Consider the following 26,666-nt stretch of genomic DNA (forward strand, 5'->3'; position numbering starts at 1 on the left):
GAAGCCGGACCTCTGAATATAGATCAGCTGTGACTTGTCGTTGGAACTCTGAACAGTGCTGTGATGTTTTGTTCGACGTAAACATTGTCAACCTAAATCTGTTTTGCGTACGAAATCATTAATTTAATATTTTTTATCCCTTTGTGGTTATTTAAAGGAAGCAAGACTTAAGAATACACCCAATGGTGAAAAGAGAAAACACCTACGAGACTCGCCTTCGTTGGAACGGCCTGGGATCCCTCCATCAGACATACAAGTGGTTACACATGACTCAAGATTTGCATGATCACCTCATCGTCTTGGAAGGCAGTGAATGTAGAAATAACAAGGCTCACGGAGAACTGTAATGCTAGTTATAAGTGCTTCTCCTTTATAGTTCTCAGTTACGTGCCTAGAATAGCTAAGCTTTATGTTGTTGATTTCACAGGCAAATTTGTTTGTTAAATCTTTATTGAATAACGCGTGTTGATTCTTCTGCTGTAAACCTAAATAATCTAACACCATTCTGCATCACTGACAGCTTACAGCATATTGTTTGATTTTCAACCTCAAAACTTTTTATCCGATTTTTGATTGATTTGAAAAACGCACCAAGTTTTGAGTTCAAGTTACGCTTGCAGTTATTGAAATAACATATCAGCCATATAAAGAAATCCACGATGATGTCCCTTAAGAAGATTACAAATCATATGTCCTCTTACTATGGGCCACTGGCTTCTTTGGCAACACCTGGTGGCGGTATTGCCGCAGTAGGAGCCATAGGACCAGGTATCTTGCGTTGTGCAAGCAGCGAAGGATCTCGAAATGATAACTTCAAGTCTGCTAAGTCCGATAAACCAGTCAAGCGGGTCGTTTTCATCTCCCAGTCATCGAATGTCTTCTCGAATCTGGCTTTTGAGGATTGGTTGTACAAAAATTGGTCTTTTGAAAAGAGGAATGTTCTGTTTCTTTGGCGGAATAACCCATGTGTGGTAATCGGCAAGCATCAGAATCCTTATGTGGAAGCTAATCTTAGGTATTTGGAGAGTGCTGGTGTTCCTGTAGCCAGGCGCAACAGCGGTGGAGGAACCGTCTACCATGATGAAGGCAACCTCAACTGTACATTCTTCACCAACAAGGCCAGGTAATAAGAGTTTTGAAGTATATAATCAATCAGTCGGTTAAAATCATATTTTATGATAATCTGACCTTCATTTCTTGTGCAAATTAGCGGGGTTTTTTTTGCAAAATATGAACATTTTCATTATTAAACATAATTTGCAAAGAAATAGAGGTCAGATTTGAGTGAAACACACACACGAAAGAAAAGCTATTCTCATACCAAAAGAACCAACCTGCCTAACCTAACTTATAAGGAGGAGGAGGAAATGAAGAGTGAGGAGTATTATAACCTCAGGTAAACATGGCGGGAACCTGCGGACAGACAATGGACGAATATTAACTGACCCAGTTTAGCGGACTGTACTAGTAATTATTAAGTTACAATAGTACTGAACAACTTACTGTACAGTACACTTAACCCAGCGATTTGCCGATTTCACATAATTGTCGCGCATCTCGCCGATTATCACAATGTAAGGGCCAAGGTTTCTTGATTTCCCATCTTCGGTTTGATAATTAAAATGTGGTCTCTAGTAAAACTCAACCTGACGGCAAAGCATTCTACTGTAAATCTGTCAAAAATTTGTGTAGTGTCACAGCATGTCTATAGCTACAAATAGCTGATTGGTTCCGTCTGAGCGTTTTACCTCCTAGACTGCGCGTATATAAGCTAGTATTTATAAACGACCTTTTATAATGAATATTTAAAATTTTCTAACATCTCTGAAGTGCTAATGCCTTGAAATGATTTGCATTTTGATAATCCATATATTTAACATTATTTTATATAATAACAGGTATGTTTACCAATTGTGAACACATTTAGTTTGAGTTTTCTATGAACCAATCAGCTATTAGTATAGAGAAGGAGCGTGGCCTACAGGCCAGGTTAGCGTGGAAAGAGTATAGTAGTTAGACTAATACCGGGTATTTTAAATACAATCATGTAGAGTGAAGTTGCGATTAAACAAACAGGCTCCGTTTGTCCACTATATTGACTAGAAATATGTACTAAACTAATAATATTGTGTTGCAAGATATGTATGTCAGTCAAGCTGTGGACTGAGAATTTTACACAAATGTGTAACATGTACGGATGTACAGTATACATTATATGATCAAATTATCAAAGAATTATAAATATAATAGTTGTCTTGAATAACACAATAAATATATCTCGTCAGTAAATTGGATACATTTATTAAAAATCTGTCTGCATAAGCCATAATTGACCCCTTCTGACTTTTATCAAATTATAGAACATGCAGTATACTAGATTTTGCAATATGACAGTGCCTCATGCCAGTAAATAGACCAGTATGATTTGTCTCATTACTTACAGACCTAAGTTGTTAAATGCGATTATTTGAGGCAGGGCCGGATTCAGGAGTGGGCAAGGTGGGCAGCTGCCCAGGGGCCTCCACATATTACAATATTTTATTTATTTGTTTATTCATTTGGATTATTTTTATTTTCATTCTTTAAAATTCATGTGTACAAATTCCCAACACACACACACACACACACACACAGTGTGTGTTGGGAATTTGTACACTATCAATAAATTATAGTTAATTAAAATTTTCTCAATGTTCTAATTTCCTAAATATAACTACATATGGCTTAAAAATTCTACATAGAAGTGTTCAAATTTCAAAATTTTCCCGGGGGCGCTTACAGCGCCTCCCGGAACTTCTAGATGTTTAGGCTCGCTTCACTCGCCACCCCACCCTCTTAGGTAGTTATGAGGGGGGCCTCCACAGAGAGGCTGCCCATGGGCCTCCACAGGTCTAAATCTGGCACTGATTTGAGGTGTTTCAAGCGCAAATATGGTTTGGCGTAGAAAAACAATGGGTATTATTTTACTTGTTGCCACTACACGAATCTCGGAAATTTTATAGTTGCAGTCAGTAGTTTTGACAATTCTATGACACTTTTCTTCAATTGTGGGCCAAAGAAGATATAATACTTCATGCACCCACAATTTTCACGATTGTCTGTCATGGTCTCCAAGTCGTTGGACTTCATATTTTCGTGGGCAGAATTAATGTAAATTTCACTTCAAATTTTTTAAACCCTTTCAAACTAGCATGCACATGTTGAAAGTTATCCAATCTTTTCACCTAACGACGACGATACAGCACTTATCTTACATTTTGCTGGAATGATTGCGTAAATATTAACTTCGTATGAGAAGTAGGCTTAGTATGTTTGGTTTGTGCTACCCAGAAACGTATACATCTTAGTTTGTATGGGCTTAAAAAAATGTATAATTTACATTATATATACATATATATATATATATATATATATATATATATATATATATATATATATATATATATATATATATATATATATATTGTGATCCTTATTACAATGTGAAACAAAATTAAAATGAGTCCGATCTGACCCTCTGTTAATGTTTGTAGTGTTCATAACATTATTTTTCTCTATTGATTAAACCTCGTAGGGAGCAAACCTAGGACAAGGCCGTAATTTTGTTCAAATGCAGTATTTCGCAGGACAAGAATAGTTTGGGCATATAAATCAGATTTTTTTAACATAACTTATAATTAGAGTGGTCTAAGGTAGGCATCACTTCAGCCTTAAAAATACAAAACTACGGAAGAACATGCCACTATTAGGTCTGTGTGTTAGTTTTGAAACCGAACTTTGGAGGAGCACAGAAGCCTATTTTATTTTTTGTTTTTATACTAATTTTTTAAATAGGACAAAAACTAGAGCGTGGTTTGGACCTTTGAGATGGTACCGGTACAGTTGCTAGGGGAACGGACGCCCAGTGGGCCAGGTAGCTGGTTGGTTACGCCTTAGTACACGTGATCAACGCCACGTGACCATCGCAACGTGATCTACACCATGTGTCTAGTGCTGAATTGCTGATATTCTTAACCTCTTCCCTTCGGGCCCGGGGACGCGTCTTTTAACCTTATGTGTACAGGCTCCTCTTTGTGCTGAATAAAATCGTCTGCCGTTAGCTAAATGCAATATTATAAGTGGCGTCCACGTAGTAAACGGGTTAGGAGAGATAGTTGATACAATATGTCTAGTAAGTAGTGTAGATTGATAAAATGTTCTTTGCGCGGTAAGGTTAGCAATGATCTTATGTCCGTATTTTCCCGGACATGTCCTCCATTTAGGTCTCGAAATCTTCGTCCGGAAGTAATTTTTAAAATTCTTTAAAAGTCCGGAATTTCAGCTTCCATCATTTTCTCCACGGAAAAAAAACATGAAACTGTAAAGACGAGAGAGAGAGAGGGGAGGTGGAAACCGTAGAGATCTCGTTCAGTTTTCGTCAGCTGATAAGTCACGTGTACGACTGTACGGTGTTGTCAACTTAGCTGCCAGCAATTTTTGGGTAGCATGTAGTGCCATGTACTGCTTTTCCTTGTTCTTCAGCCACGCGCATTATTAAATTTGTTTTGTATTTAGCGCTAGTAGCCATAAATGAAATGTTGAAAGTATACCATATTTTTCTTGTGGCTTTTTTTACACTGTAGCCTTTGTTTTTCTTGTCATGCATTTAAGGCATTTTAGCAATTTTCAACCATATCAAGTCACACACACAGTGGGGGAAGAAGACTGCAGCTAAGGGAATGAAGTTATTCAGCCTTAAGCAAAGGTAATTTTTTTAGTATTTTTAAGATTTCTTTACCATGAATGTTGTATATTAGCCTACATTAAAAACACAATGCAATACAGTACACCGATACTGGTATATATATTATATATATATATATATATATATATATATATATATATATAATGTTATGCAAATATGCAAAATTAATTGTCACGGCTGCTTCAAGGTTACATAGCGCCAAAGTGTGTGCCGGGGGGCAATATGTCTTCTGGAGCGTCCTCTTTTTTGAATGTTCAGATATGTCAACCCTAATGTAAGTGGGATACTTGGATAAAGTTAAGTAAAGTTGCAACGAATTACATATAAACTAATATGGATGCTGAAGTGCACTGTCAACTAAGTATTCCTGCAAAGTGCTTAGACGTTTACTTATACAGTATATTGTGCTAGCGTTGAGTCATCAAATCTGACCAGTCCTCAATGTTACATACTGTCTTGTGTACTATGTAATTGCTTTACTGTAAATAAATAGATAGATAGATATTGTCTTTATTATTAAACTACACTTCGCTTCAACCGTTATACAGTTTCGTGGACGAAGACTGTGTGGCTTATAGTTGTCGTAGGTACTGTACTTCCTGTTTGGATTGTTCTTGGGGTGAGGTATCAGGGCATGGCCCGCTGCCAGGCTTCACAGCCGGCAGATTTATGCAGAACCCAGTCATGTAAATACCATAAGAAGTAGGGGGTACGTTGAACCCTACAACTTGGTTGACCTTGAACACTCATATTTAGTACTAAAATTAGCTGCTCTGGTTTAGGCCTACAATCATTTACAGATGGTTTCCGGGGGAAAATAGCGTCACGAACAAAAATAAATCTTACTTGTGTTAATAATACCGAAAATTTGAAACTGAAAATATTTGAATTAAAAATTTAAAGTTAATATCGCAATAATTTTACATAGTACATAAAGAACACTGCTGTATAATAAGAATTTAAAGAAGGCTGAGCACATTGAGTTATAATTCCCATGAAAAGTACCTGATACATTTGTCAAGAAAATTATTACAACTCACTGAGTATCATCCTGATTACAAAAAAAAAAAAAAAAAATCGCGGTATTAACAATTGCAATATAACCTGTTACCACGATTTTACATATCTAAGACGCGGTTACAAACTAATTAGTATGGTAGAAGCACATGGCATCAAAGGTAAATATCCTAACATGGATTAGGGCATGGTTACAGGACAGGAAACAGCGAGTGAGCATTAACGGCACTAAATCCCATTGGAGCAACGTCACTAGTGGAGTTCCCCCAACCTCAGTACTTGGACCATTATTATTTATTATATACATAAACGACATAGATATCGGCAGAGACAGCAACATAAGTAAATTTGCTGATGACACTAAAATAGGACGTGTTATTAAATCTGACGAGGACTCCGCAAAACTACAGGAAGATGAAAAAAAAATTTCGAATGGTCTGAAAAATGGCAGATGAAATTCAACGTGGACAAATGTAAAGTGCTCAGTATAGGAGACGTAAACAGGGAAACCAGTTACCAGATGAACAACGATGCCATTGAGAAATCCGACTGCGAGAGAGATTTAGGAGTAATGATAAGTAGGAACCTTAAGCCAAGTAAACAATGTGTTTTTGCTCGTAACAAGGCTAATAAAGTACTTGGGTTCATACAAAGGAGTGTTAGTTACAAGACTAGCGAGGTCTTCTTAAAACTATATCTTGGGCTTGTGAGACCCCCACTTGGATTACGCAGTTCAATTCTGGTCACCTTATTACAGAATGGATATAGAATACTTGGAAAGAATTCAGAGGAGAATGACAAGACTAATCCCGTGCATTAGGAACCTTGAGTATAGAGACATGTTAAAGCATCTTAATTTGCTCTCCCTCGAGAGACGTAGAGCGAGGGGCGACCTGATAGAGGTGTATAAATGGAAGTCAGGGCTAAACAAAGGGGACATTACAAAGGTACTCAAACTATTCAACCAGGAGCGAACTCGTAACAATGGTTTTAAATTAGACAAATTTAGATTTAGGCGCGAAATAGGTAAACATTGGTTTGGAAACAGAGTAGTGGATGAATGGAATAAGTTACCAAATATCATCATTAACTCGAATACGCTGGATAGCTTCAAACATAGGTTGGATGCTTATATTAGCAATAGGGGTTGGGTGTAAACGGTACTGCCCAGTATAGGCCAATAGGCCCCCTGCAGTTTCCTCCATTCTTATGTTCTTAATATATATATATATATATATATATATATATATATATATATATATATATATATATATATATATATATATATATATATATATATATATATATATATATATATATAATGACATCCATCAATAATGAGATTAGCAGTCTATTAAAAGTCACTGGTTACGATGATTTCAGAAATACGACCAGCCGATAGCGGAAATGCTTGGCTGAAGCTTGAAGAAAGTAAGCGTGACCTTGTACGGTGGACGAGAACCTTGTTTATCATGCAGCTTCGTACGTGACTGACCAGTGTGTGGCTTTCAAAGCAACACTTTTCATAATACCATACCACATCATAACTAGAAACTTATTGCAAACAACCATGTCTTCCTTGTCTTGGAGACCTGATGTATCAGGTTTAGCAATCACGTGGCTCCAAGACAGTTCCATGACCGAATTATTTATGGTGGTGACTAACCCTTGCAAGAGGATATGCCAACTTACACCTACATGGGTAGGGTCGCTTTAGAGTTTAGATGGAACGGCTATACCTAGTGATTTATTATTCCCCTATCGGGTTTATCGAATTTCTTTCAATATTTCTACCCGCCTTTGTGCCTGTCCTCCATTTACCATTACCGCTCATTAGGGCGCGTCCACACGAGTGTGCATTTTGTCGCCAACATGTGATCAACAAGAAGAAACGCTGGTATAGTGCCCGTGGCCGCACCGCCGCACCTTACCTGTGCCTCATTTCGTCTTGTCTTAGTTGACAACAAAATGTACGCTCGTGTGGATGCATCCTTACACAGAAGCCACATAATATTTAATCAGCAATTTAGGTAAAAAAAAAGGTAAAGGGAAGTAGATTTTTTATTATATATAAATTGGCCGAATGAAATAGGTGAAATATTGGCGGACTTGTGAACATCGATAGGGGACATGGATTGGTTTAAACTTTAAAGGACTGTACACCTTGTTCAAGATAACACTGGTCTACAAAAAAATATTTTTTTTTTCTGGCATGAAACCTTTTAACTGTTTTTTTTACTAACTTTAAGGTGCTGAATCCAAATCTGATCTCAGATTTGCTCCATCACGTAACGTGCCAGAATTTACTGAGCTACCAGAGATTGGGGATATAGACCGGAATTCACCTGTTTCTACTGATGAAGATGAAGAGACTGATCTTTTCAAGCCATCTGGTGAAGATTGTGAAAAGCCAACGTTGTTTACTCAGTCAGAATTGAATGATCTGGTCAGAGATCTAAATTTGCCAAAACAGTCTGCTGAATTGTTAGCTTCCAGGCTTCAAGAGAAACGACTCTTAAAACCTGGCACGAGTGTCTCCTTTTATCGCAACAGAGAAGAGCAACTGCGGAAGTACTTTCATTCATATGACCAGCTTGTTTTTTGTAATGATGTAGAAGGACTTCTTCTCTCCATGGGACTACCAGCATATGATAGTAAGGATTGGAGACTTTTTATTGACAGTTCTAAAAGGAGCTTGAAATGTGTTCTTCTTCATAACGGAAACAAGTATGGTTCAATTCCAATCGGACATTCTGTACAAATTAAAGAAGAGTATGAAAACATTAAGACTGTTCTAGAGAGGTTGCAATACCATGCTCATGAATGGTTAATTTGTGTGGACTTGAAAATGGTAAACTTTCTATTGGGCCAGCAAGGAGGGTACACAAAATACCCCTGTTTTCTGTGCTACTGGGACAGCAGGGCTACAGCAGACCATTGGGTGAAAAAGAATTGGCCACCAAGACATAGTTTGACGCCTGGTGACAAGAATATCATTAACGATCCGCTGGTTGACAGGAAAAACATTGTCCTTCCTCCTCTGCACATAAAACTTGGTATCATGAAGCAATTCGTCAAGGCTCTTGATCATAGTGGAGAGTGTTTCAGATATATATGCTCAACCTTTCCAAGTCTTAGCGACGAGAAGAAAAAGGCAGGGATTTTTGATGGACCTCAAATAAGAACACTACTCAGAGATCCACACTTCCTTGCAACAATGACTGAGGCACAGGCAAGAACTTGGAATGCTTTCTCTAATGTGGTGCGGAACTTCTTAGGGAACAAGAAAGCAGACAACTATCAAAAAATTGTGGAAGAGCTGCTCTTGAGTTTACAAGCACTTGGATGCAGAATGAGTATCAAGGTTCACTACTTACACAGTCACTTGGACGAGTTTCCAGAAAATCTGGGAGAAGTGAGTGAGGAGCAAGGGGAGCGCTTTCATCAAGACATTAAAGTAATGGAAGAACGTTACCAAGGTCGATGGGACTCGAACATGATGGCGGACTACTGCTGGAGTATGATGAGAGACATTCCAGAAGCTGTACATAAGAGATCGGCCAAAAAGAGGAAGGTTATGTAACTGTAACTTGATCTTCATACTTGCACTATTTCTACCGTACATTAATTGTGTTTTTTCACCCTTCAATGTTACATTTAAATATTATATGTGCATTAACTTTCCAATTTGATATTAACAATTTTTGGTTATAGAAAAATACAAATTATAATGCTGAAAAAATTTATGTATACATGTTTAAACCGTCAATTTTGATCCAAAAGTTTACGTTTCCCAGCAAAAGTGCAATATGGTATATCTCAAAAACCTGATGTGATAGACAAAAACCAAAGTCATATTTGGATTCTGCACCCCAAATTTACTTAAAATCCGTTTAAAAACCTTGTGCCAGAAAAATTGTGTTGACCGGTGTAATTTATGCAATTACATGCAGTAAGATTATGAAAATTACATGACATTATTATAATTGGTTTAATTTTTCACTTTATATTGATATGGCATTGCCTCCACAAGTTTGAATGTATAATATGTAAACATACCGATCCATAACTGGTAGATTGCTTCAGTTAAGTTTTGCTACGTTTACACTGGGCTAGATATGGACATCATAGTACTGTACTAGCTCTTAGAGTATAACCATGCTCCTGGACTACCGGACATTTGTAGTGGGTATGTGGGCACTGAAGAAGGGTATGAGTGCTCAGGGGCTACAATAGTTTACAGTACGTTACCATATTTTTGTTGTTTCGACAATGTGTATACTGTACGTGTAAGCCTACTAGGATGCAGGGTTTGTACATCGGAAGCATCCCTCCAAAATAAACGTTACATGGTTATTTTTATGTAAAGGATATTGACGAATGCCCATTAACAGAAGCACATTATGTTCTCAGATGAGTGTATATTTCAGTTTGTATTTCAGAGTGCTAAGAGAGTTGTTTAACGAGCTTGCCCAGCCCTTTAAAATCCTGTTCTACAGGTGCATGGACGAGCAACAGATCCCCAGCGATTGAAAACTGGCATACCAGTCTTACAGTATATTCAAACGGAGATCGCACCTTCCCAAATAATTATAGGGCGGTGAACTTGACCAGCCTGGGGGCGAAATTATAATAATAATTACAATGATAATAATATTAAAAATTAATAAAAATAAAAATTATGATAAAAATAAAATAATAATAAAAATCCATACATAAATAAAAAAAAATCGAGTGAGAAACGATATATGCATGTTGTCAATTATAAGAGAAACAATTGAGACCCTGTAATTTTGTGTAAATGAAGCAGAAAGTCAGATCAGCAACCTAACCTAACCTGGGGGCTCCAGAGTCGCTCGACGTTCTGGGTGAGCACTGCTACGTGTGAACGTATAAAATAAAATATTAAATATCTCACTTAAACGCATTTAGCACCGGAAATGTCATTGAAGAAAGGTTACGTAGAATTGTGAAAATTACTAATTGCAACTATTAAAAAAAAAAAAAGATTCGTTTAGTGGCAACAAGTGAAAGATAATTTTTTATACATAAACATATTTTAAAATCTCGCTTATGCGTAATTTGCGTCAGAAATGTTATTGAAGAAAAGTGTTTTAGAATTGTCAAAACTACTGATTGCAACTATAAAATTTCCGATATTCGTTTAGTAGCTACAAGTGAAATAATACACTGAAATATCTGGGTAAGCTATTGACAGACTGCGGCATTATTTTTGGTTTTGCTATTTGAGGTTCGGATAACAAGACATACAAGGGGAGGTCTCGATCGTCACACCTGTCCCACTCGCCCAATATTTCATATTTAAAATTTACCCCATACAGGCGCGGGGGTAGCTTACTAGGCAACCCTTTGCATTCCGTACAATAGACTGGAATTTGGTAAACTCAAATTACTCTACCGGATCCGCAACACCCGAAAATTTGACTTGAAAACCAATAAAACTTTTTGTTTCTGCATTAATTCAGTGCCATGTTTTTTATTTTGCTCATCTTGGTAAAGTGATCTTAAAAAAAAATGGAAGGGTAGGATGCAGGTTATGCAAAACAACATTATAAGATATTATGCTAAATGCTCCCCCCAGAAAACGTGTCGGTTTTGAACTACTGTATTTAGTATAATAATGTTGGGTTACTTCCTGTTGACAACATTTAAAACTCGCCACATGAATATTATTATCAATGGTGGTGCCTCAGAATACCTAAAACTGTGATGCAGAAATGGTTAATAATCAACACATTTGTAGAACAAGGGCACGTGGTGATTGGTGTTATCCCAAGAGTAAATATTCTGGGTAGAGTACTTTCCTGTATACTGTTATTTGCCTGTGGAATGATTACCACTTTTAGTATTTGTCCTGGATTGTTACATCTGTCTTAGATTATTACATGTAAAAATACCTATATTGTCACACCTTCCCATGATCACATTTGCTCTAGGTTGTTACATCTGCCCTACAGTTTCATACCTCCCCTAGATTATCATACGTGTCCTAAAATGTCACATTCATAATTATATCATATACATAATCATACCTATTTGAAATGTACACATACGTCGTAGATTTAGCACATTTACTTATGCTATCGTACCTGATTTTGACGATTCCCTCTGTTCTAAATTAGTCACATTTGGTGATCAGTACACGAGATAAATGTCACCACTTGATCACCAGTATTTCAGATAAGATAACCTAGATGTTTTGACGCGCTAGGCTAGGCGATCATGCATAGTATCGGCGTAGACAGCAACATAAGTAGATTTGCTGATGACACTAAAATAGGGCGTGTAATTAAATCTGACGAGGACTCCGCAAAAGTACAGGAAGATCTAAAAAAAAATTTCGAATGGTCTGAAAAATGGCAGATAAATTCAATGTGGACAAATGTAAAGTACTTAGTCTAGGAGACGTAAACAGAGAAACCAGATATCAGATGAACAACGATGTTTTAGAGAAATCCGAATGTGAGAAAGATTTAGGAGTAATGATAAGTAGGAATCTTAAGCCAAGTAAACAATGAATATTTACTCGAAACAAGGCTGAGGAAGTACTCGGGTTCATACAAAGGAGTGTTAGTTACAAGACTAGAGAGGTCATCCTAAAACTATGTTTTGTGCTTGTGAGACCTCACTTGGATTACCCAGTTCAATTCTGGTCACCGTATTACAGAATGGATATAGAATCCCCAGAAAGAGTTAGAGGAGAATGGTAAGACTAATCCCGGGCATTAGGAACCTTGAGTACAGAGACATGTTAAAGCATCTTAATTTGCACTCCCTCGAGAGACGTAGAGTGAGGGGCGGTATGAGAGAGGTGTATAAATGGAAGTCAGGGCTAAACAAATGGGACATTACAAAGGCACTCAAACTATCCAACAAGGGAGCGAACTCGTAACAATGGTTTTAAATTAGACAAACTTAGATTTAGGCGCGAAATAGGTAAACATTGGTTTGGAAATAGAGTAGTGGATGAATGGAACAAGTTGCAAACATCATCATCAACTCGAATACGCTGGATAGCTTCAAACATAGGTTGGGTGGATATATGAGCAATAGGGGTTGGGTGTAAATAGGACTACCCAGTAAGGGCCAATAGGCCCGCTGCAGTTTCCTCCATTCTTATGTTCCTATGTAAAGAAACGTGATTGTCCTAATGTGATTGTCCTAATTTACTGACGATTGCTCCAGCATTTAGTAATCATACGCCGAAGCCCTTTATATATATATATATATATATATATATATATATATATATATATATATATATATATATATATATATATATATGCACACACATACTTTAACAGCTCGTCGATATTTTAGGTTAAACCGTTAATGACGTATGTATCGAACGTGACGACAATGGTTGGTGTCTGGCTATCGAAGACGCTCGATAAGGTATGTTTACATAAATTAGACTATGGACCCAATGACATATTTTTATCATTCGCGCCTTATTATATATATATATACAGTATATATATATATATATATATATATATATATATATATATATATATATATATATATATATATATATATATATATATATATATATATATATATATATATATATATATATATATATATATATATATATATATATATATATATATATATATATATATATATATATATGCTGCATTAAAAACATCCTCTGATTAGCTGCCTGGTTTTACAAAATGATCTGCCAATTTTGCTGATAAGCTCTCTCGAACTGCTTTCTTGTGCTTGTCTGCTACATAAGATTATAAATCATTTGCGCCTTTATTTGCCATAAAGACGTAAGTACCAGTTCTATATACCAAGCACTCAGCTTCCCATTTACACTTTCGTTTTGGCATTGTGTGTAGGGATAACAAAATATCAAATAAAGATCTCTTGAAGAAACGTGTACACAGTACGGACTCGAGTAAAACACTGAAATTAGCGCCGTCCAGGACACGCTCTCCTCGAATGATCAACACTTCTCGAATGTTCAATTTCTTTCTCCTAGGAGCCAATGAAAATTATATTATTATTGGTCAATTTCGCACCGAAAACCTTTGGGGCAAAATAATAAGAGTAAAATCCCGGACGTTTTAAACTTTAAAAAAATCTCCCGGACGGAGATTTAAGGACCAATAAGGACATGTTTTGAATTATAGAATGTGTGAAATAACAGAGTATTTGTAAATTTGTTGGTATGTCAGGTTGGACTTTTATGTGTAAATTATTTTGGTTGTAAATATAACCGCAGCCTTCCTCTGGCTTACCCGTCAGGTACAACAGGAAGGAAAATTTGGGGGTCATCTGCCAGGCTCTCCAGGAAGACTTCAACATCCGCGCCAACGCCACCCACCGTGATGACATCATTGTTGGCCAGGACTTTAAGGTACCGTTTACCCAAGTATAATATAATGATAAGTTGCTTCCTACACTGTTGACGTATATACAAATTTGAGTGAGGGAAGTGCCAGGATTATAGCTGTGGCCAATATGAGTATAAAACCCATTGTAACACTTATTTTAAGTTTGGTTTTGGTTCCATCCATAATTTACTGAATGCAGTATGCATACATTATTTCCTTATATATTGATATATCCAGTGCCGGATTTAGCTCTGTGGAGGCCCCCCTCATTATAACTACCCAAGAGGGTGGGGTGGCGAGTGAAGCGAGCCTAAACATCTGGGAGTTTCGGAAGGCGCTGTAAGCCCCCCGGGAAAATTTTGAAATTTGAACACTTTCTTTGGAGAATTTTGAAGCCATATGCAGTTATATTGAGGAAAGTAGAACATTGAGAAATTTTTAATTCACTGTATATTTATTGATAGTGTACAAATTCCCAACACACACACAAAAGTGAGACATGACTGGAGTCATTCATGTGGTCACTAGCGTAGCTAGGGGGGGGCGGGGCGGTCCGCCCCGGGCGGCACTTTTGGTTCTGCTCATCACCCATATCTGCAGCTACTGGAGACGTTAATCCATCCCTTTGTATCGGCGGCAAGTTAATCCTTGTCGTGTCTGACCTAACACCTGACCCACATCATCACGGCCACGTCATGAGCTACGTACACCCTTGCTATGCGCCCCCCCCCCCCACACACACAACCTGTAACCTGTTGAGGATTAAGGAAACAACTTCAAACAAGTACGCCAGTGAGCTCATGTGGTGTGGGTCAGGTGTTAGGTCAGACACGACGAGGATTAACTTGCCGCCGATACAAAGGGAAGGATTAACGTCTCCAGTAGCTGCAAAACCATGCAGTCTCGGGTCATATCAGTTCATGTACAGCCGACCAATCCACCAGTTACAAGCAATTCACTTCAGTTCTGCACAAGTCTCCATCGTGACAAGACGAGGGGAGGCTAGACGACTTTTAAGTTCTCTTGTGTTTTCGATCCAGTTATTTACTTCGTTGGAAGACATAATACTATAAGGTAAGAAATATTAAAGTATTGGTTAAAAAATATTGATGTGACTTTTGCTGCGGTACTGAGATTAAATATTAAGATTTTGTTTCACAGCATTGCGATTTTATACTAAGACACTATCCTCACTGGGGTACAGACAAAAGCCCCCCCGACAAAAGCCCCCCAGACGAAAGCCACCCAGACAAAAGCCCCCTACTTTGATCGGGGTGGCTTTTGTCTGACAACAGTAAGGCAAACTATTTAATATATATATAAAAGAGTGAGTCACTGTGCAATATGTATTTTTTGTAGGGTCACGGGGGGGCAAACTCAAGGGCCGCCCCGGGCGGCACACACTCTAGCTACGCCACTGCATGTGGTTTTAAGTCGACCAGCCCTGATATAGCTACTACCGCACATGTGGAGGCCCCTGGACAGCTGCCCACTTTGCCCACTCCTGAATCCGGCCCTGGATATATCAGTCTTCATTGCAATAGATATAGTGGCATTTTATTTGAGAAGTTGCAAGACGGGTTAAGCTAGTTTAAAAAGAAGTAATATTCCTGGTATTTATTAAGGTAAAGTTGCATTAACCATTGACTTCTTCATTACTCTCATCCGAGCAGTTGTGCTCTGTAGAACAATCTGAAGTTTTAGTTTTAGTAAATGCATTACTGTCTCAGGGTTTTGAATTACCAAGTAGTCACATGCGATCTTCCTGACAAACTGGTTGCGCTAACCCAACACAGTGGAACGCTGTGATCCCCAGGCATGAACCCCATGAAACATTTCTTTCTTTAATTTTTTGTGTAACAGACGTAACAGACGTGACCGATCGCCCAGGTGGCTAACGAGCCAATCAGTGGCGAAGAGGATAAAAGTAAAAGTAAAAAGTATAAAACTATCCCATATTCCCAGTGAAGCTTCCATGCTGTTTTGTTTATTATTTGTGTATTATTTGTTAACATTTTCATTAATGCTTGCTTGAGATAAATTTTGAAAGTTTTTTAAAGGCTCTGTCTAATAAGTAGATTAGTAAAAAGGAAAATGAAAAAACTTGATGACTGGCAAGAAAGAAGAGTTGGCTTCAGTGAACTACTACTTTTGTTTTGTTTTATCCTCTTCACCACTGATCAGCTCGTTAGCCACTTGGGCGATCGGTCACGTCTGCTACTTTTCCTTTTCTTTTATCCTCTTCACCAAATGATCGGCTCGTTAGCCGCTTGGGCGATCGGTCACGTCTGCTACTTTTCCTTTTCTTTTATCCTCTTCACCAAATGATCAGCTCGTTAGCCGCTTGGGCGATCGGTCACGTCTGCTACTTTTCCTTTTCTTTTATCCTCTTCACCAAATGATCGGCTCGTTAGCTGCTTGGGCGATCGGTCACATCTCTGTTACAAGGTCTTTGTGCGACGAGTTTCCCGTTCTAGATTTTTTATTTTTTACTTTTTTACTTACCGGGATTTTTATTATTTCTTTCAGTAGTTTGTTGTGCTTGTATAATTTAGATACTTTCGTTCAAAAGAACTTATAAAATACAATATATTCCAAACTAAGATAAATGAATGTTCCCGAAATACCTTAGTTAACACCTGCTTTTTTTTTCTTCGCTGTGATGACGTAGGGCAGGGGTTTTCAAACTATGGGTCCCGACCCTTCAGTGGGTCGCGAAATAAATAAATTGGGTCGCAAAGTAAAAATGGGTCGCGAAAATAAATAAGAAAATAAAAATAAATGCACCATAATTTAGGCTTGGTTATTGTAATGTACACTCCACAGTCAAGGAAGCGACTGCAAGGAGAGCATTTCCTGATTCTTTACCTCTCGTGTCATCCGTTTTGCGCAGAAAAACTAGTAATCGTAGTTTTTCACCCCGTAATCTAACCTAAGCTCATTTCATATCATTACACTTGGGTTTAATGGGTCGCAATTCAAATCTGGCTGTGGGTCGCAGTAAAAAACGTTTGAAAAACATTGACGTAGGGAATGGTGACGTTCAGGGGAGTTGGACTGGTACGTGTGCTAGGCGTGGAGCATACACTGCTTGTAGAGCATAAACTGGTTGTATAGTATACACTGAGTATAGAACATGCTGGACATGGATCATACACTAAGCATGGGACATACACTAGGTATGGAGCATGCGCTGGACATGGAACACACTTTGGGCATGTAACTGGAGCACACACTGGGGCTCACATTAGGAGTGGAGCTTACATTGGGCATGGAGCAGTGTGGAGTTACACTGGCAACTCTCTTTATGTCTTCAAAGCTATGGTGCCACAGTTTATGAGATACAACTATACTAGGTAGTAGGCAGCTATCAAACAGGGAGGTACTACCGCCTGGGAAGATATTGGATGCATAATTTATTGTCTAATGGTAGACCCTGCTACCGTATGGCATTACGAAAATTGCGACCAAGTCCCAGGTTGCTGATCTATCTTTCTGCCTCATTTACACACAATTGCAGGGTCTCAATTGTCTCTCTTACTATTGACAACACAACAAATATAACCTTACTCATTCTTGATCTGTTTTATTCATTCTACGTATTTTATTCTATGTCAGTTGATATTAATATTGAAGTGGGGCCTTCTCAGATGGGTCCCATTGGTCAGGAAGGTTGTGGACCCTAGGGCCGACCTGATCATCATCAAGTTACTGGGGCCTCAACTGACGCCACCGCAGTTGCTGGAGGATCGGCTTTTTTCACACTTCATTTTTCCAACATTCACAGCCTGAGATTCAATTTTCCTTCTGTGGAGCACCATCTATTAACCTCTTCCTCCGACCTCTTACTACTTTACGAACTTTAACTGTCCAAAGCAGCTTCACCCAAACCTTTTCAAGTCTCCAACTACAACCTTTATACTTCCTTCTGTTCTAAGGGAGGTGTATGCGCTTACTGCAACACACATACACCCATAGCTCGACTCACGGATCTTGAATCTTCCCTTTATGATGTCATCTGGCTCAAAATATCTTTACCAACTGTGACTATTTTTCTTTGCTTCCTATACTGTTCTCCCAACTCTACCAACTATTTCAAACTCTAACTGTCTCACTTCTTGCCATGAGCTGTTGCTATTCACACACCCCAACACCGAGATCCTCTACCTAGGGGATTTCAATGTACTGTACATCACAGACAGTGGCTTGGCTCTGCAAGGGACGACGCAGGTACTCTTTTTCCCTACCTAATGATTTGGAACAAATAATCATACACCCTACACGCGTTCCTGATCGACACAATCAACTTGCTATCATTCCTGATCTTTGTTTTACCTCTAACCCCTCACACTATTCATACTCAATTTCTGCCCCCTTACGGTCTTCTGATCACAATCTTATTTCTGTTAAATCAAACTGGGCACGACCACCTCCCCAACCCCCCTCTAAATGTCAACTATGGCACTATCGGAGGGCAAGTTGGCAATCCTTGCGAGAATTCTTCACCGACTTTCCTTGGGATGAATGTTGCTTTTCCACTCGGGACGCCTCGGTATGTGCTGACAGCATTGCTGGGATTATATAGGGTGGTATGAGTGCATTTATCCCATCTTCTAACAAAATTTTCACATTACAATCTTGGTTTGATCGCTCCTGCTCTCTTTCATGCAGGATGGGAGATTGGGCATATATATTGCTATGAAACTATCTCCTTCGCCTATTACCGACACTTCTTTCATTACTTCTATGAATCGTTGTAAGGCTATTCTTCGTAGGGCCAAACGGAATTTTATAAAAAGAAAGACCGGTCCTGACTTATTCTTCCTCTAGTAAATCCTTCTGGTCCTTAACCAAAAACATCTGTAATAACTTCTGCACTCCTTTTCCTCCTCTTTTCCGACCTGATAACTCTATAGCCAACTCTCCCCCTGACAAAGTCAATCTCTTTGGCACCTTAATCTCCTCTAATTCCACCTTAGATGATTCCCACTCTATCCTTCTTACCCCTGCCTCTCCTACTGAACCTATGCACTTTCCTATAATCTCCACTCGCAGGGTTGCCGGTGTGTTATCCAGGTTGGTTGTGAGTAAGGCGCATGGACCGGACGGAATACCTCCTCGTGTTCTGAGGGAGTGTGCTGAAGCTCTGGCCCCTGTGCTTGCTCGCCTCTTTCGCCTCTACCTCAAAACCCAAACTTTTCCTTCTTCTTGGAAGCATGCCTTGGTTCAGCCCATCCTGAAGAAGGGTGACCATTCTAATCCCTCTAACTATCGCCCCATTGCCCTAACTTCATCCCTCTCTAAAATTTTCGAAACTATCTTGAACTCTCATTTCCTCCATCACCTTGAACGCCATTCTCTTTTGTCGAATCACCAGTATGGCTTTTGCCAGGCGAGATCTACTGGTGATCTGCTCTCCTATCACACCCATCTTTGGTCATCCTCTCTTAGGGATTATGGAGAAACTTTCGTCGTGGCCCTCGACTTCTCCAAAGCATTTGACTGGGTATGGCACAAGTCTTTGGTTTCTCTCCCCCACTTTGTTTTCTAATCTCTAGCTTCCTTGAGAACCGATCCATGGCAGTTGTTGTCGAGGGATCAATCTCTCGCTCTTTCTCTACCAATAGTGGTGTCACACAGGGTTCTGTTCTTTCACCTACTCTCTTCCTTCTTTTTATCAATGATTTACTTCACACTACAACTAATTCTATCCAATCTTACGCTGATGATTCTACTCTTCACTCTTCTTCACATTTTACCATTTCTCCTAAATCTCAAACTAGATCTGTTACTAGAGCTGATATCTACTTCTATCAATGTGGATCTATGCAGCATCTCTGAATGGGGAGGTATGAACTTGGTTAAATTCAATAGTAATAAAACTCAGTATTTACCAATTACACTTTCTAAATTAGATGATCTCCCACCAATTACATTTCAGGATGCTATCAGTCTGCCAAATTCTGAAATAAATATGCTAGGCCTCACCATTTCCTCCAATATGTCCTGGAAATCACACATCCTTAATATAGCTAAAGCTGCTTATCAAAAGTTGGGAATGCTGTACAGATGCCTTAGCTACTTCACTCCTGAGCAGTTGCTCCAAGTATATAAGGGATTCATTCGTCCTAACTTAGAGTACTGCTCTCATATCTGGGGTGGCTCTTTTTCTGTCCAACTGTTAGTTAGGGTGGACTCAAAGGCATTTCGTCTTATTAACTCTCCTCCTTTAGTCGACAATATCTCTTCCCCTTTTCTTCGCCGCAATGTTGCTTCACTCTCTCTCTTTTACAGGTACTTTAACGGGCAATGTGCGGTGGATTTGGCATCCTGTGTTCCGCCGGCAAGGCCATGGGCTCGTACCACACGTCTTTCCCGCAGTGCCCACCGTTTCTCTGTGGATGTCGGTCACACGAGAATAACCCGTTATAGTACATCCTTTTTTCCTCATACAGCCAAACTGTGGAATGCTCTGCCTTCTTCTGTGTTTCCATACTTATACAATCTGTCTCACTTTAAAAAGCTGGTTTTCCGGCATCTTCGTGGTGTAGATTAACTCAGTGTATAACCTTTTTCTTCTCTATTTTCAAATTCTTTCTGTTCCTATTTTTTCGCCCCCCATGCCCCGTTGTGGTTCGTTTGATCTGTGCCCGGGTGGGCTAATTCCCGTAAAAAAAAATAAATAAATAAAAAATAATAATAATTTTGTCACCAAAGAGATAGAGGAGGATCTTCTAATGCAAAGCAAAAAGGCCTGGCGCACGTACATAAGTTTGTGGAAGAACGAATTATTCCGTGTGAGGGTAGAATCATCAAGTTACGGTATCCCACTGTGAAAGAACTTTTCAAAAACTTTGGTTCCTAATCAGAGGAAATGAAAAGCAGACAGGTCAGCCCTGCAGTGTTTCATAAAAGCATATGAGGCTAGCAAAAGTGTGAACTTGAATGAGATTCTTTGACATGAGGTGCTTGCATTTCCCATCTCATTAGTAGAACCAAGAGGAAACCTTCGATCAGGTGATAAAGCAGTTTTTGGCCACCTAGGTCCTAACATCAGACATACAGAGAGAGTTCTATCTCTCAAAATTTTTGATGCTGTTGGACTAGTGTACAGTACACGTATTACTAACTTTGTTACATGCTTAAAGACCTTCATTGTTAAAGTAGAGGGGCGCAGAAAGTCCTCACATTACGTCATGGATATGTTCTTGTAAACCACAACATTAATGGAAACAACATTAACTGAATAAATTTTTCCCATAAGAAATAGATAATATACACTTGTTACTTTCCCCTGCCTCCTTTCACCCCATAAAAATAAAAATTATATATATATATATATATATATATATATATATATATATATATATATATATATATATATATATATATATATATATATATATATATATATATATATATATATATATATATATATATATATATATATATATATATATATATATATATATATATATATATATATATATATATATATATATATATATATATATATATATATATATATATATATATATATATATATATATATATATATATATATATATATATATATATATATATATATATATATATATATATATATATATATATATATATATATATATATATATATATATATATATATACACATACACACACTCTTACTCTTAAATCACTACTGTAATGTGATACAGGTGATTAATTTTTATCTCTTGTGCAAAATATATGACATTTATATTCAAATTATTCGCTGTCTTGCAAGGATTCCAGCAATGCAAATTATATTCTCCTAACTTTAGTCTGAGATATTATATGTCTGAGATATTATATAAGATAAAAACTGTAAGCCTAAAACCCTGGCTGGGCAGATGGGGGAGAGGGAGGGAGGGAGGGACAGACGGAGGGGGGGTGAGGTGATAGTGTGGTGTTATGAGATATTGGTTCACACTCAGGATGGGATGGAGAAAGGAAACTCACAATGTGCTCACTGTATACATATTGTATTGGATGTACAATGCAGCTTGTTGCTGGGTAGGCAGCATGGTAACAAGCGTTGAGTAGAGAGAGTGGGATCGGTGAGGGTGCCAAGAGGAGGACACGCAGCTTGAGGGACGCCAAGGTCGTCGGCAGGAGCGGGAGCCGCCAGGCTGGAGCGGGAGAGGAGGAGGTGTTGCTTGCTGGTGGCAATGGGTAGAAAGAGGGCTCGTCACAGCGGTGTCAGGTCTTATAAGGCGGGGGTAGGCGTGGGTAGATAGTTGACCCCCGCTCCGTAGGCGGCGCTGGAGGCGTAGGCTGGGGAATTCAAGAAGGTTCGGCTACTCAGCGACAAACGGCACTTGTATGGGAGGAATCCACTACAATAGTTTGAGAGTTGGCGTTGAGAGGTCTAGTGAAGTACAGTATTTATTTATTTATTTATTTATGTCCTTGAGATTGAGTTTTTGTTTTTTGCTTATAAAATTTCATACAAGTGATCGGGGAGAATATGCTGGAATTCTTATACGATACTGATTAATTTGAATATAAACAAGCTATAATTTGCACTAGACATAACAATTTTAGTACCGTTAGTACATGTACACTACAGGTTTGCGCTTTTTCTTTTACTTTTATTTTAGTATGGTGTGTGCATGTAAATGAATGAAAATAAATGAGGAAATTAATGTAAATCTACCCAAAAATACAGTTGAAAAACTTTACATTATAAAATGTACTAATGTACAAAATTTTTTATCTCGTGCAAAATATATGACATTTATATTCAAATTATTCACTGTCTTGCAAGGATTCCAGCAATGCAAATTATAGGTATATTCTTCTAACTTTAGTTTGTGATATTATATGATAAAAACTTAAAGCCTACTGAAAACCACCAAACCTTTGCTGGGAGGGTGGGGGGTAGGGAGGGAGGGAGGGGTGACAGTGACATGTTTGATAGTTAGCTCTGAAGGTCTAGTGAAGTATTTATTTGTTTATTTATTTCCTTTAGATTGAGTTTTTGTTTTTTGCTTATAAAATTTCATAGAAGTGATCGGGGAGAATATAATTTACATTGCTGGAATTCTTATACGATAGTGATTAATTTGAATGTAAACATGCAATAGTTTGCACTAGACTAAAATTTTAGTACAGGTATTCATTTTGTACATTATTTTGATTACATGTACAATACAGCTTTGCTCTTAGGACAGTGTATGCATGTAAATGAGTTTCAATAAATGAATAAAGTTACATATATCGAGCCAAAAATAATAGTTGAAAAACTTTATGTAGACGGAGCTTGGATGGCTAAATTTTAGAATGACCAATAATTTTAATATAAAAAATGCACAAATATTAAAGAGCACAATTTTCTTGATGTTTACTCCACTGGAAACGAATGTTTACAGAACAGATTACTGAATTGGCAGACTAGCCCATCAGCTGATGCTCACAACAAAACGTGATGTTTGTAAGGATTTCGTTAATCGAATTTTTGTTCGTTAACCGAATTGAAGATTCTTATGGAAGGTAATTCGTTAACCGAAATTTCGTTAACCGAACCATTCGTTATCCAAGGGACCACTGTATATTAAATGCATCCTCAGAAAGCATAAACTTGCCACCAGAGTTAAACAGTTAATTCAAGTATAATACTTCTGATAAACTTCCTACGTACAGTAGTCCCATTTTATGCGGTCAATTAAACCCAGGGAGGTCCGCGTATAACGCGAAACGCGTAAACAAAATAACAGAACATGTGGGATTAGTAATTGAAATAGAGACTGGGCCGACTGCCAGACTACCCTTTTTCCGACACAATGCGTACGTTGTAGTAAAACTAACATCTTAATTTTATGATGGTATGCACACACAATTAATATTTAAGAGAAATATCAATAATATTAGGTTTTTTAACACTTATATTAGTAGAAGAGATGGCTGGGCACACGGGGATGGGGGGTTGGTTCCGAGGCAGAGGGCAGATTATTGGCCCTCACCTGTATCATTTGTATCACCTATATCACGATCCACCACAGAGGCTAGCAGGGCCTCCTTGTCAAACCCCTCAAAGTCCATATCCTCACTGTCACTGACTTGGGCTGGCTGTGGTGGGTGGTGGGTGAAGAACTCTGTAATGTTTTGTTGACTGGGCAAGCAAGGTTAAATAGACCAATCACAGCTTGTGGCGTAGGGGATGCGTGGGTGGTAAGGATGCGTGGCCCAATCACAGTCCGAAACGTCATTTAGTCAGCGGTGACATAAGAGCGACCTAGCGCGCAGCTTGTCCGCGCCGCTTCCCGCGTAAATTCAGGAATGTACCGCGTAACTAATAATTGGCGCGTCTGGACAGGTGCCGTGTAAATGACCAACCGCAAATGAAAAATCTGCGTAAACTGAGACTATACTGTACTTATGTTTGATATAATGAATGTGTGTATCTTTATATAATTTAGCTAAATATCTTTCTTTTCAGAAACGGTCATTCCAACGATTATGAATAAACTCATTTAGAAATGCATCATTACTTCAGGACTAAATCGGACAGGTTTGAAACCGCTATTTAGCTGTAATTCTTGAGAAGGGGGTGGGGCATCTTTTCTCAGCTGAGAAAAAACGTACTATAGACTTAGCAAAGTGAGTGTGATGAAGATGTATTGCATACAGTATATTCTGGTAATTATTCGTTTTAGCACACCCTCAAATTTTTCCACAAGATGTCTGATTTCTGATGTGTTTTGTTCAGATCTGCCTTCGTTTCCCTGGGAATGCATCGTTGAAAAGAAAATGCAGGTAATCCTAGATCAAAAATGGCTATTTTCCATAAAAAAAAGGTGAGATTTGAACAAAATACATCCAGATACGTTAGAAACCAAACATCTAGACCCCTAACTTTCACTAAATTAACCTAACCTAACTCCTACGGGGGGCCCTAACCCTAGCAGAAGCAGGCCGTGTGACACGCCGCACGGCTCCAGACAGCTCACAGTGGGACAAGAAATGACGGGTGGAGATTTATTGATCTAATTTCTTAGGCATTCCTCACTTTTGCAATTTTTGTGAAAGAAACATGTTTCCAAGAGGCTTCCAGAGTTGAGGAATGTACATATGATGTAGAAATTGCTTAAAAGTACAGGGCATAAGTTCTTCTAAGCGATTTGAAGATGTGCTAAACTGAATAATAACCTATATTCCTTTTAGGTGTCTGGATCAGCGGCAAAGTTGGGTCGTGAATCAGCATATCATCACTGTACCCTGCTGGTAGGAACAGACAAACATCAACTGAAGCTGGCCCTCCAGGGAGATAAGGTAATTACTGCTCCTGCGTCATGTCAATTAAAAATTGCCTTTCACTTCCACCAGAAAATTTTAAACAATGAAAGATGCAGAGAATGAAGACTACCTGCAGTTTAGGGAAAAAAGTAAATACAAGGGAGAAAGGTTAGGAGTATAGTATAGTCAAATTACTTGGACAAGTAACACACACACACACACACACACCAAAATTCAGCCCATAAGAGCCCACACCGATAGATATAAGAACGGCACCATCCCATCTATTGTTAAAATAATAAACAACTCCTGATTTATGTACTGTACAGCCCTGTAAATGTATTCAATGCATATTATATCATTATGTCTAAATCAAATGTAAGTCTGTATATTTTCAACCACGGGCTGCAACTCTATTAATAAACCGTTTATTATTATTATTATTATTATTATTATTATTATTACACACACACACACACACACACACACACACACACACACACACACACATAACAAAAGTGGGGGAATGCTTGTTTGCAGGATAAAAGATTTATTAAACGAAATGCCCCTTCTTTTGTGTGAGACTGAGAACAGCAGATCTATTTTCTCTGAGAATGAAAGATTAAAATTCATCATCCTTCAAGAAAACAATACAAGGGTACTCAAATCCAAATTAATTTTGCTTAATATAGATAAGGATATTACTGTACAGTATTTGTATTTAATTTATTTATGAACTGCTTCAATTTGGATTTTTACAGAGCATACAAAGTAAAGCAACATTCAGTGTACCATCACTAGTGATGAATCTTAAAGATGCCAATCAAGATATAACAGTAGAACAGCTCATTACCAGCATAGGGCGCAAGTACCTAGAATCTTCTGTAGTGGGGAATGAGGCTTCCTCACAGCAGATGATTCAGCTATCCAATGGTTACACTCTGATTAATCCGACTGATGACTGGTTCCCAGGTAAGCTAATGCTGCAAGTGCAACATTATGAAGATTGTTTGGTAAAGAGGTTTAAGATGTTATGAATAGATCATTCTTTGAATTACAAATAATCTTTATACAATATATATACTCTATATATATATATATATATATATATATATATATATATATATATATATATATATATATATATATATATATATATATATATATATATATAGCCTATATATATAGCCTATATATATATATATATGTGTGTGTGTGTGTGTATATCACCATACAGTATATGATTTTCCCACATTTAGATTTTGTAGAATCACCCAAAA

At 38.0% G+C, this 26,666-nt stretch overlaps 1 protein-coding gene across 1 annotated transcript; it reads left to right on the forward strand.

Annotated features, from left to right (window-relative positions):
- On the forward strand, positions 1 to 26,358 carry LOC121874776 (lipoyltransferase 1, mitochondrial-like; the record flags this gene model as incomplete). The annotated part of the gene is given in 4 exon segments (XM_042379068.1): positions 1 to 1,123; positions 14,042 to 14,153; positions 25,315 to 25,422; positions 26,148 to 26,358. Coding segments are annotated over 4 exon segments (895 nt in total), but the record flags the coding sequence as incomplete, so codon positions are not given.
- Between the last annotated feature and the right edge of the window lie 308 nt (positions 26,359 to 26,666).

The sequence above is a fragment of the Homarus americanus genome, unplaced genomic scaffold (genome assembly GCF_018991925.1).
Source record: "Homarus americanus isolate GMGI-L3 unplaced genomic scaffold, GMGI_Hamer_2.0 scaffold40841, whole genome shotgun sequence".
Classification (NCBI taxonomy): domain Eukaryota; kingdom Metazoa; phylum Arthropoda; class Malacostraca; order Decapoda; family Nephropidae; genus Homarus; species Homarus americanus.